Here is a 15,183-nt window from a genome sequence, read left to right as displayed (position 1 = left end):
GGCACCGCTTTACCCCTTTCTGACTTTACTTCAAAGGATCGTCAAAGGTCAAATAAATTCATTATGTTTCTCTTTGTCAGTCACACATTGGAAAGCCATCAGGGGGTCAATGAGAGGGCCAATAGATTTGAAGCATTGTGTCATTAAAAACATGCATATTGAATTACTCTTGTGTATTTAAGTGCAGCTGATTCAAATATTTCACAAGTACAAATACTGAATGCGGCGGTTTAATAAACGCTGTAAGCCTGTTATTTTCTTTGCTGTACATGAATATGAGACTCTCATTAGTTTTCATTTTTGAGTTTTACATTACTAGTGTCACATGAGTCCACTGTTTGAAGGGAAAAATTTGCTTCAGTTGTGTCAAGTTCTGCCAGTTCTACCACCGCAAAAGATAACAAGGAAAGGAAGTGCTGACTCACACTAAAGCGCAAACAGGAGTATCCGTTCCTTGGCACAAATCGGTCATTTACAAAGTTCTCCCGAAATAAATGCTTGCTCACCCTGAGGTTCAGAAACAGATGGCTACACCTAATACATTTTCATCTAAACCCATGGCCCAGAGTGTTTACAAAAGCATCATTTACACATATGGTGGCAAGATGCAAGGACATCAGTTACTAGTTTGAAATGAAGTCTTCTTTCTGCAAACTGTTTATTACAAAAGAGTTTTCCAGCAGCTCGCTAATTAGACACAGACAGCCTGACCAAACTCTCTCATATTAGGCAACAGCATGGTTCACTTCAGAAGCGGAGGGGGTTGCAGAATATTATCAGAATATTAATTTGCCATCTGGAGAAGCTGGGACTGGGGATTAAACCACTAACCTTGCAATTAACAGATGGGTACTCTAAAGCTTAAACCACAGCTGCCAAGGTAATATTTGGTGTCACTTTTGGTAATTTAAGGTGATCTCTACGTAGTAGTGATATAATGTGTGACACTTTGATTTGTTATGTTTCAGTTGTATTTATATTTATGCCTAATGTTATGTTACGTTATTCTGATTTTAAAAAATAATAATAATATTTTTCTTGTTTAGTGTATAATTGCTTACACACCTGATTTGAAATGGGAGCATACACGAGAAACCACACATGACACTCACTAACTGAATGCTCCAAGCTATTTGCCGAGGCATTCGCACTCTGCACAATAAGATGGCACACAGACTTGACTCTAGCAAGTTTTGTAATTTTCCATCAGTTTTCAGTTGTTTCCAGAGTGGGTTTGTTAATTTCAGCTTAGCTTTGTTTTAATCAGTTTCAGTGTTTTAGCCTTTTTAATCATTATAATAGGGTGTTCTTTGTCAGGAGCTGACAAAGTAATTTGTAATACCAAATTACAACACAATCACATTTTGTGAAGTCCGTTGACTCACAGTCATGCAGACCTCCCAAGCCTTAATAAACAGATGTACCAAAGCCTCATCAGGCTAGGTTGACTAATTTGTCCAAAGACTGAAACTAAAGACATTTCATGTTTCTTCTTTTTCAACATGGAGGTTGAGTTAACTAAAAAAAAAAAAAACACTGCTTAAATTCCAGACAAAATGCACTGGATATTTGCATTCTTCTTTCCATGTTTAGCTGAGCTCAAAGCAATTGCGTAAGTCTGTTGTTCACACACATTCATGATTCTCTGTGTTTAAATACCATGCTTGGTAGTCACAGCTGACAAGCATGTACTTAATGTAAATGCACAACTATCTAGTTAGCAGGAGTGTTAACAGAGGATTTGTCAATGGATTTCACCTCTCCTCTACCACAAGCACCCTTTGGAAGTATATGTAAACAAGGCTTAGTTGCTATGTACTCTTTGGCTTCACTGCTACAACTGCCTGGAAGGAAGTCACACTTGGATAGTTGAGACAAAAGACAAAGGGCTGCTTCTTTCCTCACTCAAAACCGGATAAGCATTCCAGTTGCTTAGCTCATATATAATGAGATTCCCTCTGGGGGACTTCCCAGTCAAACCTCACCTCCGGCTTTAATCCCAAGAGAAAAGGTCTGTGCCCTGTCTTTAGCTGCCTTGGGGACCCTCCCTCAGCTGGAGATGGATGATTCAATTGATCCCAACTCTCAGGTTAATTAATCCAATTGGACTAATTGATTTTTTGCTGTCCCACTGAGACATGGTTCAACTGTTATGGCTCAACAGTTTAGATTACTCAAGCCAGTGAGATAACATTAAGGCCAGAACGTCCACAGCTTAAAAGCAGCTCTTACAGGCTATACTAAAGAATCCTAACAGGCACAGAAGGAGATTAACATCCTGACACTCAGCCAAAATTACAGTAGCATGTAAGCATACTAATATTTTCTAAAGGAGCACTTGCATGCAGTTAGTTTCAATGTCAAGTATTTAACTATAAATCAAAGCACAGGAAAAATGCACATTTTGAGTTTGTCAATGAAAAATCAAGGTCTAGGATTCATCACTTTTCATGGCCATACTGGCAATAAAAGAAATTCCTGGTTATTCAATCCAATTGTATTTATAAAGCACAAAATGATAACAACGGTCGCCTCCAGGTGCTTTATAATGTAAGGTAAAGACCCTGCAGTAATACAAAGAAAATCCGCAACAATCAGGAAATCAGGAAATAAACCTCCGGCAGAACTAGGTGATGGCATTGCTATCTAAAAATTGTCCATTTCCAAAAAACATTGTTCTTAATGTTATTAGGGATTATGCCCTTTTAATTACACCCATATATATACACATATATATATATGTATATGTACACACACATATATATACACACACACATATATATATATATATATATATATATATATATATATATCCATAGGTCCCTCATCCTATTCATGTAACCCCTTCCGCCAGGGTTACTTGCGTAGTAGCATTCCAACAACGCCCTGTTTTCGTCTCTTGCCCACCGATGCCTTCTTGTTCCAGTAGCCCACTTGTCATCAGGGTGCCCTGGTTCCTCAACACCTGACGCGGACCTTGTTGATCCGGGCGACGTCCGAGCCGGCATGCCTTCATATTTATCTGTCTCGCTCATGTCTGCGGTAGGCTTGCTTAGCATAGGGGGTCTAGCCTTAGGACCCTTACTGGATACAGACGCGCCAGGCAGGAATCGAACTTGCGATCTTCTGCTCCAAAGGCGTGTAGTTTAACCACTACGCTATCCAGCTGCTATATAAGTCAGCTGAACGGTAAGAACAAGATCCGGGCCATCAACACCTACGCCCTGCCCGTGATCAGGTACCCTGCTGGGGTAATAGGCTGGCCAAAGGAGGAGATAGAAGCCACTGACATAAAGACAAGAAAGCTCCTTACCATGCATGGAGGGTTTCACCCCAAGTCCAGCACCCTGAGGCTGTATGCTAAGCGGAAGGAAGGGGGCCGGGGACTGGTGAGTGTCAGCACCACAGTCCAGGATGAGACAAGAAACATCCACGAATACATCACGAAGATGGCCCCAACTGACAGCGTGCTCAGTGAATACCTCAGGCAGCAGAAACCCAAGAAAGAGGAGGAAGGCGAGGAACCATCATGGAAGGACAGGCCCCTGCACGGTATGTACCACCGGCAGATAGAGGAGGTGGCTGATATCCAGAAATCCTACCAGTGGCTGGACAAAGCTGGACTGAAAGACAGCACAGAGGCACTAATCATAGCAGGACAGGAACAAGCTCTGAGTACAAGATCCATAGAGGCTGGGGTCTATCACACCAGGCAAGACCCCAGGTGCAGGCTGTGTAAAGATGCCCCAGAGACAATCCAGCACATAACAGCAGGGTGCAAGATGCTAGCAGGCAAGGCATACATGGAGCGCCATAACCAAGTGGCGGCATAGTGTACAGGAACATCTGTGCCGAGTATAACCTGGAAGTCCCGAGGTCAAAATGGGAGATGCCCCCAAGGGTGGTGGAGAATGACCGAGCTAAGATCCTGTGGGACTTCCAGATGCAGACGGACAAAATGGTGGTGGCTAACCAACCGGACATAGTGGTGGTAGACAAACAGAAGAAGACGGCCGTAGTGATCGATGTAGCGGTTCGAATGACAGCAATATCAGGAAGAAGGAACACGAGAAGCTGGAGAAATACCAAGGGCTCAGAGAAGAGCTCGAGAGGATGTGGAGGGTGAAGGTGACGGTGGTCCCCGTGGTAATCGGAGCACTAGGTGCGGTGACTCCCAAGCTAGGCGAGTGGCTCCAGCAGATCCCGGGAACAACATCGGAGATCTCTGTCCAGAAGAGCGCAGTCCTGGGAACAGCTAAGATACTGCTTGAGGACCCTCAAGCTCCCAGGCCTCTGGTAGAGGACCCGAGCTTGAAGGATAAACCGCCCGCAGGGGCGTGCTGGGTTTTTTTATATATATATATATATATATATATATATATATATATATATATATATATATATATATATATATATATATATATACACACATTTCTACTCAATTTTGGCACTCACCCAAGAGTCACCCAATTACACACACATACATTCACACACCTGTGAAGTACTTTAACTAATATTTAAATGGACATTCACACAGTGGACATTCACGGAACAGTACCACGGGAAACTTGGGGTTCGGTGTTATTTGTGTGAACTGAACACAAATAGATGAATACAAATAGAAATCAATAAATAAACAGATAAAAGATTCAGATGAAATAAAAATGTCTGAGTACTTGCAATTTAAAATATATATAAAAAAGGATGTCATGTAAAGATCACCTTTCAGTCACAAAACTAACATGCTGCACTTCCTGATGATAAGACTGTAATTAAATTGTCATCCTAAAATGCAAACATAAAGATGAGTAAGCACTTGGCAACAGTTAAAAAGAGACATTAGCAGGCTCAGGGAGGGGCCAATTCTGGACAAAGGTTTCTTCCTGTTAAAAGGAATTTATTCAAATAATCATAATAATACATAATAATAATTTCACACAACACTTTTATCTACACCTAAGTGCTTTTTGTAACATATCCATACCACAGAATTTCACGCGCAGACACCGAGTGAAAGTATCAGGGGCTACTCCGGGTTTAGTATGTTTCCCAGGGATACTTGAACATGCACACTTGGAGGAGCCAGGGATCCTTTCCAATTGGTAGGTGACCCACGCTACTACCCAAGTCCAAACCAACAGCACCTGGTATTCTCAGGGAGTCTCCCATCGAAATCCTAACTAGGCCCAACCTTTCTTTTCTCCTGAGATCAGGTGTACTCGGAAAAGTATGGCTCTAAGCCATATCTTCACGACTTTATAATATGAAGAGATATTTTGGACAGTTAGCTATCAAGAATATAAGCATGCGAGCATGTTCAACATGGACGGTCAACATATTATGCCTGCCACATATATCACCAGGGGCCAGACTTCAAGCAGACAAGTATAACAGGAATGACAACTCAGCTGTCACAGATGGTCTCAAACCATCCATGTCACCACTAAGATGTAATGTAGGCTTAAGACTGTGACCTTGTAATTTACATAACTTTTTTTCTGAGAAAGTGAAACTCAAAGTAGAGAGAGTATCTGTCTCCTGAATCTAAACTGGGAGCTGGTTCCACATAAGAAACGCCTGGAACCTAAAAGCTCTCCCTCCCAGTCTACTTTTAAATAATGTTGTCAGGAGAAGGATTTTACATTCAATTCTGCATTTAATGGGGAGCCAATAAAGAGAAGCTAATATGGGAGAAATATGGTCTCTTGTTCTAGTCCCTTTCAGTACTCGCACCTCACCACTCTGGATCAGCTGAAGGCTTTTTAGGAAGCTTTTAAAACAGCCTGATAATAACGAATTACAATAGTACAGCATAGAAGTAATACATGCTTTAACTACGTTTCCCCGTCACACTGAGATGGGATGTTGCGAATTTAGAGATATTGCACAAGCTCAAGAAAGCATACTAACAATGGCATCAAGATTTCTTACAGGGTTACTAGAGGCCAATGTAATGCCATGCACATCAAGTACCTGGTTAAGCACCATGTTTCTAAGAGGCCCAAGTAAAATACCCTCAGTTTTGTTTGATTTTAGAGCCAGCAAATTAGAGGACATCCCATCTAAAGCAGAATATACCTCAGCTTTTCTGCGGGTAGTAAAGGGTATGTTAATAGTCCTTTATAACAACAATGACTCGGAAAAATGTCAGTGAAGGTTCTCAGTCATCCAGGTCATTGTAGTCTAAGGAGCTTGGAAAGAAAAGCGTCCGGACTTTTCACCTCTCATCCGAGAAGCTTCTTCAGTTCTATGGCCAAATGGGACTCTCCACCATTTGACCTTAGAACTGAAGAAGCTGCTCGGATGAGAGGTGAAACGAGAGGTAAAAAAACATAATTCATTTCATCTGAAGATTTCCGAATATCTCTCATAGATAGTGGAAAGTCTAAAAAAGTATATCCATGATAAACAGTGTAATAAAAAAAAAATATTGTGCATAAAATATAACAGTTTGTTATATAACCCCCAATCAGTCATTTAAAGCCCCAGTCACATGGGCCCAGGCTAGCCAGGACCCTCTAGCAAATCCCAGACTACCAGGAACTGCAGTAAAAAACTGAAATTCAAATTTTAATTTGCTGGGCCAACCCCACATTTTTCCCTAGTCGCCACTTGTTGACAAGAGACCACAGCCAGTTTCTAAGCCTGTTTGACTGGGGTTTTGCATAGCTTAGTCGCTTGAGGGTTAAGTCTCAGCGATGACGAGCAACACAACCTGACAAGTTAAACAAGTTCATGTGCCACAGTGAATCGCATTTCACACAGCTAATTCAGCAATCAGAGGGAGACTTGGCACTCACTTCAGTGAGACAAAATGATAAGGTAATTATTGACTTTTCTGTTATATGCCGTTTGTATAAAGACAATAATGTGCTTTAATTTTGTTAAAACTTGTATTGGTTTAGACAACATAAGCTGAGATGATGTTTGATTAGAAGCCAATTATTTAAATCTTTTTTTTATGTCAAATTCATTTATCTTTCATTAAGCCTTGAAATTCAAAATGAGAACTTTTCTGTCGTTCTAAGAAGTGCCAAAAAAGATTCTTAGCTTTCAAATACACTATCACTCAGAGACTGCATTCCTTTACAAGTTAACTATAACAGGAAATAAAGATAAGTTATAAGTCAAACAATTCTAGCATTAAAACTAAAATGATATAATGCTAATGTTATATGTGTGTGTGTGTGTGGGGGTTCTGTAGCATTATGATTCATTATTCATTGAATTTGCATTTTATCACAGTTCATAATTCAGACGTAATACTAGAAAGCTTACTGTTTCGCAAACGTTTAGGAAATGACAGTAAAGGAAACAGGGTGATCTACTTCTTGTAGCGTTTCAGTGAACGGGAACATTGTTTCTAGTGATTGAATGGCTACATTTCCAACATTCCAATTTCCATTTCAGTCATTGTCACACCTGGTCAAGGTGAAGATTCCCCTACAGATATATTTTTTGGAGTTCAGGTTATGTTCAAAATGCTGACTTTAAGTAATTTGATTATATGGACATTTTTCATGCAATTTTGTTACATAAGTATAATGTCAAAAGTAAATTTATTAGAATATGATCATATTAAATGTACTTGATTGGTATACGTTCAGTGTATTCCAAACTAATTTTAATGATATATTATTTGAGTAAAACACCTTTGATTTGATACATTTCAGTTGATTTTAGTCAAAAAAAAAAAAGTTTTGTTGAGGGCAAAGAATCATGTTTTTGATTGTAAATTTTCTGTAGCTAGTTTTATTATGCTTGTTTCCTTTGTCTACACTGAAGTCAGCTGCACAATTAGCACTTTGTTTTTATTAACTGATTTGGTCAGCTTTTAGGACTTTTAAGCACTTTTACTTTTTAATATACTTCTGTCATTGATGGTGTAACCTAAGAATGGTTACACTTAGTTAGACACAGTTTTAAACCTTTTATTATATAATTACAGAATATCAGGAGCTTTTTGAAAAATGTCAAATAAAATAAAAAATGTTTAATCAGATATAAACCATGACTCCAAAATCTGAATTCCTCCAAAGAAGTTTCAATAAGAGATCAATCCTAAAATGTAACACAACAAAATGTACTGTTCCTATATGAGTTATATTAAGCTATTATTTTTTTATTAACCTCCTTATCAAAGAGGACTGCAAGTAGTTGTGGAAATCAAAGATTGAGTCAGACTCTGATTGACTCCAAGCCCTCTAGGACAAATTTTTGTCATTTTTGCAAATAACAGCTGGGTAATTTAAAGGCAGAAATATTATCAACAAGCTGCAATCAATTATGAAGGTGTTTCACTTCTTACCAGGTTAAATCGCCATGGTGACTTATCCTGCAAACCTAGCTGCTCCAGAACAGGCTACGTTAAAGAGTAGAGACAGCAAACAATTGGCAGCAAACAATTTCTGCTGACTTTTGGCCAGCATTTTTTAATGGCCTTCTTACTTGCTGCCAACATGACTTTCCTGAACTTGCTTCAATTCGATTCAGTTCAGTTTTATTTATATAGCGTCAAATCACAACAAAAGTTCCCTCAAGGTGCTTTACATTGTAAGGTAAAAACCTTACAATGTTACACAGAAAACAGAAAACCTCAAAATTAATATGACCCCCTACCAGTAGAGATTAATAATAACACATAATTAAATGCAGAGAGGTGTATAAACACATAGTGAGTTAAAAATGGCAACTGAAGAAGAAACATTTAATGCTTCATGGGATGTTCATCTCCCAGCAGCCTAGACCTAGTGCAGCGTAACTAAGAGAGGATTCAGGATCACCTGATCCAATCCTAATTATATGCTTTATCAAAAAGGAAAGTTTTAAGCCTAAACTTAAAAGCAGAGAGGGTGTCTGTCTTCCAAATCCAAACTAGAAACTGGTTCCACAGAACCAGACTGGTTGATGCAGTACTACAAGGTCATTAAGATGGGCCCTGATTATTTGAGAGCTTGTATGTGAGGAGCAGGATTTTCAATTCAATTCTGGTTCAACGGGGAGCCAACACAGAGAGACCATATTTCATTTTTAGTTTGTCATGCATTAGACACGGCCTATAGAAACTATGATGTGTATGTACGATATGATATGTTTGTGCTACCTGAATTCTTTAAAGCTTTATTTATTGATACATGCCTGATTGAAAATTCTGTTGAGTGACTTTTTATTTATTCTTTTACTGTTTCCAGGGCCAACCACATCCAAATTGTTATACTCTTAGGAGCACTTCTCTCTGTTGTTTTTTTCCTTCAATATTATGGTGACACTGAAATGTTCTACTCACCAAAACTTGTAAAAATGTATAAAAATTCCAACAATTACTCATTCCCAAAATGTGAACGAAACATGGCTGCTGCCCGAATCTCAGGCTTCGATGGTTTCCCTGATATACTTAAAGACTTTCTTTACTATCGTCACTGTCGCTATTTTCCCGTGATTCTGGACCTTCCTGACAAATGCGGAGGTATCAAAGAACCTGAAGACATCTTCCTTCTGCTTGTAATTAAAAGCTCCCCCGTGCATTATGAACGACGTGAAGTGCTGCGAAAAACCTGGGCTAAAGAGAGGTCATACAAAGGTTTGCGGATTCGAAGGATTTTCATCACTGGAACAACGGGTACTGACTTTGAGAAAGAGCGAGTGAACAAACTCCTCAAAACAGAGCAGCAGGAACACAATGACATTCTCCAATGGGACTTTCAAGATACATTTTATAACCTCACTTTAAAGCAGGTTCTATTCCTCAAATGGATGAAGAGGAACTGTCAGCAGGTTAATTTTTTGCTAAATGGCGATGATGACGTTTTTGCCAACACGGACAATATTGTGGACTACCTCCATGGTCGCCATAACAATAACGGAAGCCAGCATCTGTTTACTGGTTTTCTGATAAAAAATGGATTTCCCGTAAGATGGGACAGGAGCAAGTATTTTGTTCCATCTCAAGTGTATGAACCAAATATTTACCCCAACTATTGTGGTGGTGGGGGCTTTCTTTTGTCCAGCTATACAGCTTTAATGATACATAGCTATTCCGATATCATTCCACTTTTTCCTATTGATGATGTTTACATGGGAATGTGCCTAGAAAAAGCAAAACTGGCACCAGCATCTCATATTGGTATAAAGACATTCGGATGGTACATTCCCTCCAAAAAAATAGACCAATACGATCCTTGCTATTTTAGAGATTACCTCTTGGTACACCAGTTCTTTCCGAATAATATGTACCTTATGTGGAATCAAATAAATGACCCTAATTTGAAATGTGGTATCACAAATTCATCTAGGACGATCCAAACTTAAACTTACAGTTAGTGAAATTGGATTTTATGACTTGGAGTCACGGCAACCATTGAATCATGTGAAGGTTTTAAACTGATATATCACGGCTGCCCAAACAGACAGTCAGCCAGACAGCCACTGTTACACGAGTGATATAATCACAGACTGTACATAAAAGATTCTGTACTGATTTGATTCTTCTGATTTTTGGGGGGTTTTTTGTTTTTGTTTTTAAAATGTACTTTGTAAATAAATGTGAATTGAGGTAAGTCTTCAGATCGAGAAGTAATGTCCAGCTTTTGAATACAGTCTAGGGACGAAAGTGTTTGTCATGTTCTCATATGTTTCCGGTAATCCACAAATACCGTTTTGTTCACTGCAAGTAGGCCAAAGAAAGTGGCTTCGTGCTTAGGGGCACTAGTATTTGAAGTATTCATCTGAAGTATTATTTAATTACTTTTCCTGCTTTAACTGTGACTAGGGATGCACTATTATTTAACCAGTAATGACCTTTGATGCCATAGTGAAAAAAAATGCATTTGTTGAAGGCAACTTGTGATTTTATCCGTTTTGTAACGTTAATGCAGTGGTTCCCAAACTTTTTTTTGCCAGGCCCCCCTTTGTTTTACAAGAAAAATGTTCGCGCCCCCCCCACCACAAACCTGTCCATTATGCTAGCAGTGTCCAAGCTTTCTTTTTTGTTTTTTTTTCTTTTCTTACCGCGCCCCCCCTGCAATGGCTCTGTGCCCCCCCTAGGGGGCGGGCCCCACACTTTGGGAACCTCTGCGTTAATGCAATGTAGAGTTGAAATACTTTTTAGTTATTTATTTAGTTGTTTTGTTTAAAGTAGGGGTTTGTTTGTTTCAAAGGGGCAAAAGGTTTGTTAATGAATAACAAACACACAATAAAAAGAGACTATTTGTCAACCAAAAAGTTATTGTAAAGAGTGATCTGTTCATTCCTTAATATGATGATATATTTAAGTGAATTTGGGTAGTTGTTGTGTGCATGTGTATGCTAAGTTTGGCGTTGTGTTAGTTCAAATGCACATTAACCCATTCTAGCCTCAACAAGAAGTAAGGCTCAAAGCTTAAATTACAGGTTTTACATGTACAGCATATGCATTTGCTTTGTAAATAAGCTCTCCTTTGAGAAAAGAAACATATCAGTTACCAATGGTCCCAGTTTAACCGAGTTTGAATAAAGTTAATCCCTGGGTTAGCTCTCTTTCTCATCTAACATGAACACATCACTTTTTCTGCACTTTAGATTGTTAGGTGAACAATGAAAAGCAAAAATTAACTGGGGAAACAGGGCAGCACAGTTAGTCTGCATGCCATATACACAATTAAAACATTAAATATATGTGTGTGTGTAAAAATATAGCTGCAAATCCCTGACTACTAATTTTGCTACTTCTATTTAGATGATGGTGTGGCTCTTACTCGCTGCTTAGGGTGCAGCCCAAGTCTTAGGATCCTCATCCAGCTGGCTGTCACGTATATGTGATTTCAGTTTGTTTGTGTTTTTAAACCTCTGTGTATGCTGTCAGCTCTGTCAGACGTCAGACAGTGTATTTTACAGGCAAAAATAAAATGCTGGTGTTTTTCAGACACGACAGTACAGCACTAAGCAAAAGCTGTAGCTGAGGAGGTGTGAGTTTGCAAGATTACTTTAAACATTTTTAAAAACACAGTTACTTTAGTTTATTAAAACACCTTAATAAACCAAAGCATCTAATATTTTTTTAATGACCTGATAATCAATCACTGTTGTCAACTATATACAAAATCAAATGTAATAGGCTGTATCTACATTTCAATCACAGCCATGTGGTGACAAAAATACAACGCCTCAGACCACCACAGTCATAAAGAGACATCTTCTGGGTACCATGAATGTCTCTATTTAAAAAAAAAAAAAAAAAAAAAAGCACCAGGTCCGTTCAACAGCTGTTTGGTGAAAGTGATGGACCCTCAGAGCAATACTGGCGTCCACAGAGCTGCATAGCATGGGTTAAATTTCCACAGAGACGATACACAATGACTGCACTGGTGATCTACTTGAACAAGAACAAGACGAAAACAGAGAAAGGGGATACAACTTACATAGTGCTTCGAAGGATTCCTTCTTTTCTGCACGTCCACAACATTTACGTCAAGGACGGTGCGGAACTGCATCTTGACAACCGAACAAGATTTGCACCAAACACAACACTACAGTTTGCACCAACGATGTTCACCCATGAAAACTTGGCTGCTTGTAGTAGACGCGCAAGAAGAAGAAAAAAAAGTTGAGAGGAATGAAAAGAAAAAACTTTCCTCTTTTAGGCTTTGGGTGCATCCATGAAATTACAGTGTCAGACGGCCTCGGAGCATCTAGACTCCTTGTGAAACATGACAACGCAATAAAACTGGCGTCTAATCAGACTTCTCCTCCTTCAGGAGGGGCTGCACTGCTGCTGTTGCCAAAAAACGGGGGGAGGCAGTCTAAGCAGTACAGCGCTTTAATATGTAGGCTATGGGGCGGTCCTGCTTCAGCTGGCTGGACACACCACACGGGACCCTTAAAGAAGGGAGGTCACACTGTTTTCGAACAGGTTCTTGGATTTGTTGGTCATCCTTAAAGTGACTGATAGTTTGGGGTGAAATGTGGATAGTGAAAAGACACATTTCCTCTGCATAAAATGGGTGATGGATTGAACTGCTGTATAAAATGAAACAGCTGTAGGTTTTTTTTGTTTTTTGTTTTTTTTATGATTGCACAACAGCTTTTGAAACGCTATATTTTTGTAACAATAAACGTCCCAGACATGTCTTGTCTCTTAACTTCAAGAGAACAGTCCGTGTGTGAGCAGGCACGGACACTAACCGTGTCCGATACATGCAAACAAACAGGCAATTTGTCTAGCTGGCTGACACGTATATACTTGTCTCATATGGCTATCGCCTCCAAGTTATACATTACATTTCCGACAGCACCTAAAGCAGCCAGCATACCGTTGCTCCCTCCTTGTGGAGACACGAGGTAAAGCGTGAGCAGAAGGAAGTAAAGAGAACAATTCATTATTATTCCCACATCGTGGCGCTGCAGAACATAAGTGGTCTGTTTGCGTTGTCCTCCTGTCTAGATAAATTTTCTTCCTGTTTATGCCCTATCCTATTGTAAATCTTTTCTTACAATTTATGACAGGTATACGGTTTATAACATCTAGTAACATAGCAACATACACACATAAGAAAACACAGACATAGATATTTTTGCACCACTTTTTAAAACTGAGTCATGCTTTGGGAGGATACTCCCTCTGGGTTTAAATCTGGGACTCTACACCATTTGACCCTTAGAACTGAAGAAGCTTCTCGGATGAGAGGTGAACGTCTTCAAGCAACTTAAAGAAGTCCAGACGCTTTTCTTTCCAAGCTCCTTAGACTACGAAGACCTGGATGACTGAGAACCTTCACAGACACGTCATGCTGGAACATTTCTCAGTCTGCTCCACAGCTTCATTCCACATACAGTAATTCAAAACCTTTTTTGTGTCGTACTAATACGCTGCTTTAAAAACAACAACAACAACAACAACAACAATAATAATGACAGTTTTTAAACTACTTATTTTTACTTTGCACATTTCTGAAGTGACCATATCTAGTAACGCCATTCCCTCTAGAACAAAAAGGTTTTGTGTCATATGCAAATATTGCTAATGTTGACATATCAGATGTATGTAATGTAATTTCTATAAATAATGAAATTTGTATTCATAATAGGCTCCCAACATAGAGTGTAGTATATTATTTGAATGTTTTGCTCACTGTAGGCAAGTGAAATATTGTATTTTTTGGCTGTTATCAGATTCAGATTAGAGCTGCATACTCTGCTATATATTTTAGGCTGTACCACAGCATTATTTCTAATGTAAGTATCAACCAGTTAAAATGCTTTATTTAGGTTAATTGGTAAATCTATAAAAGTAGTCCACTTTTACTTTTACTTTAGTTTTTACTGTTTAGCTGTTAAAACCAGTCAGAAGTAAAGAGTGAAAGACAATTTTATTTTACAATAATTTAAAACAGTGAAATCCAAAGATGAGTTGTGATGCACTGAGTTTTGTTGCTAACTGTGAAAATCAAACTAATATTATACTAATATTACCCGGTCATTCACAAAATGAAAAATAAATAAACAACTAATAAAAAGAAAAAAGAAAAAAAAAACTTCTACCATTTTCTCCTCTTTATGCCAACAGGAGGACCACAACTGGCATGCGTGGTAGAGGCGAGGGGGCTGAGCCCGGCTGAGCAGAGCACGTCCTGCTGGGGAGGAAATAGCCGCTACCCAGCTGCGTCAAGCTAACTAGAAATAGACCTGCTGACAGCGGAAATCTGTTTTTATCCTCCGACGTAAAAGCGTCCACTCTGTTGTTTTGCTCAAGTCGGACACAAAACCAGTCTGTTTCTCGTACTCCAAAGTGAATCAGTGAAGCGGGCCGGTTCGGTAAAATAACGTTGATACCGCGTTTACGCCCCCTATCGTACATTGAAACAGCTAACCACCGAGCTTTACATTCGGTCGTCTTTAACACGCAGTACCGTCACACAATGCATTACTATCAAATGTGATTATATTCTACCGTAATATACTTACATTTGATCTAACTTGAAAAATTTGTGTAAATTATAATTGGTTTATTTAGATACGGAATTTATAGTGTACAAAGCCACAGCAAAAAATACATCTTAGCTCAGAAAGGCAGATGTAACCTATGACATCCATGGCCTCCATGACCACCTAACTCCAAACGCTATAGACCCTTGTATAGTTATGACGTAGGCAGTAGAAGGTCTATTATAGATTTTCTTTTTGTCTCATAAGTTTAATATGTGAGGTTTT

At 39.0% G+C, this 15,183-nt stretch overlaps 2 protein-coding genes across 3 annotated transcripts in view; one reads left to right on the top strand and one right to left on the bottom strand.

Moving 5' to 3' along the window:
• sh3pxd2ab (SH3 and PX domains 2Ab) overlaps nt 1–12,793 on the bottom strand; it is a 61,667-nt gene extending 48,874 nt beyond the window's left edge. The window contains exon 1 of one of the 2 annotated variants that reach the window (XM_031757184.2): nt 12,396–12,793. In XM_031757184.2, coding sequence (XP_031613044.1) covers nt 12,396–12,467 — 72 coding nt within the window. In that variant the 5' untranslated portion in view covers nt 12,468–12,793. The remainder of the gene's footprint in view (nt 1–12,395) is intronic. The other variant, XM_031757192.2, reaches the window with a different exon arrangement.
• Nucleotides 6,756–10,916, top strand: LOC116333906 (N-acetyllactosaminide beta-1,3-N-acetylglucosaminyltransferase 3-like). The gene is made up of 2 exons (XM_031757203.2): nt 6,756–6,822; nt 9,192–10,916. The coding sequence occupies exons 1-2, from the start codon at nt 6,815–6,817 to the stop codon at nt 10,306–10,308; spliced, it is 1,125 nt and encodes a 374-aa protein (XP_031613063.1). The 5' UTR covers nt 6,756–6,814; the 3' UTR covers nt 10,309–10,916.
• Nucleotides 12,794–15,183: the final 2,390 nt, after the last annotated feature.

Source organism: Oreochromis aureus, linkage group 13 (assembly GCF_013358895.1).
Source record: "Oreochromis aureus strain Israel breed Guangdong linkage group 13, ZZ_aureus, whole genome shotgun sequence".
NCBI classification, from domain to species: Eukaryota; Metazoa; Chordata; class Actinopteri; order Cichliformes; family Cichlidae; genus Oreochromis; species Oreochromis aureus.
This window is presented reverse-complemented; position numbering and strand designations above follow the sequence as displayed.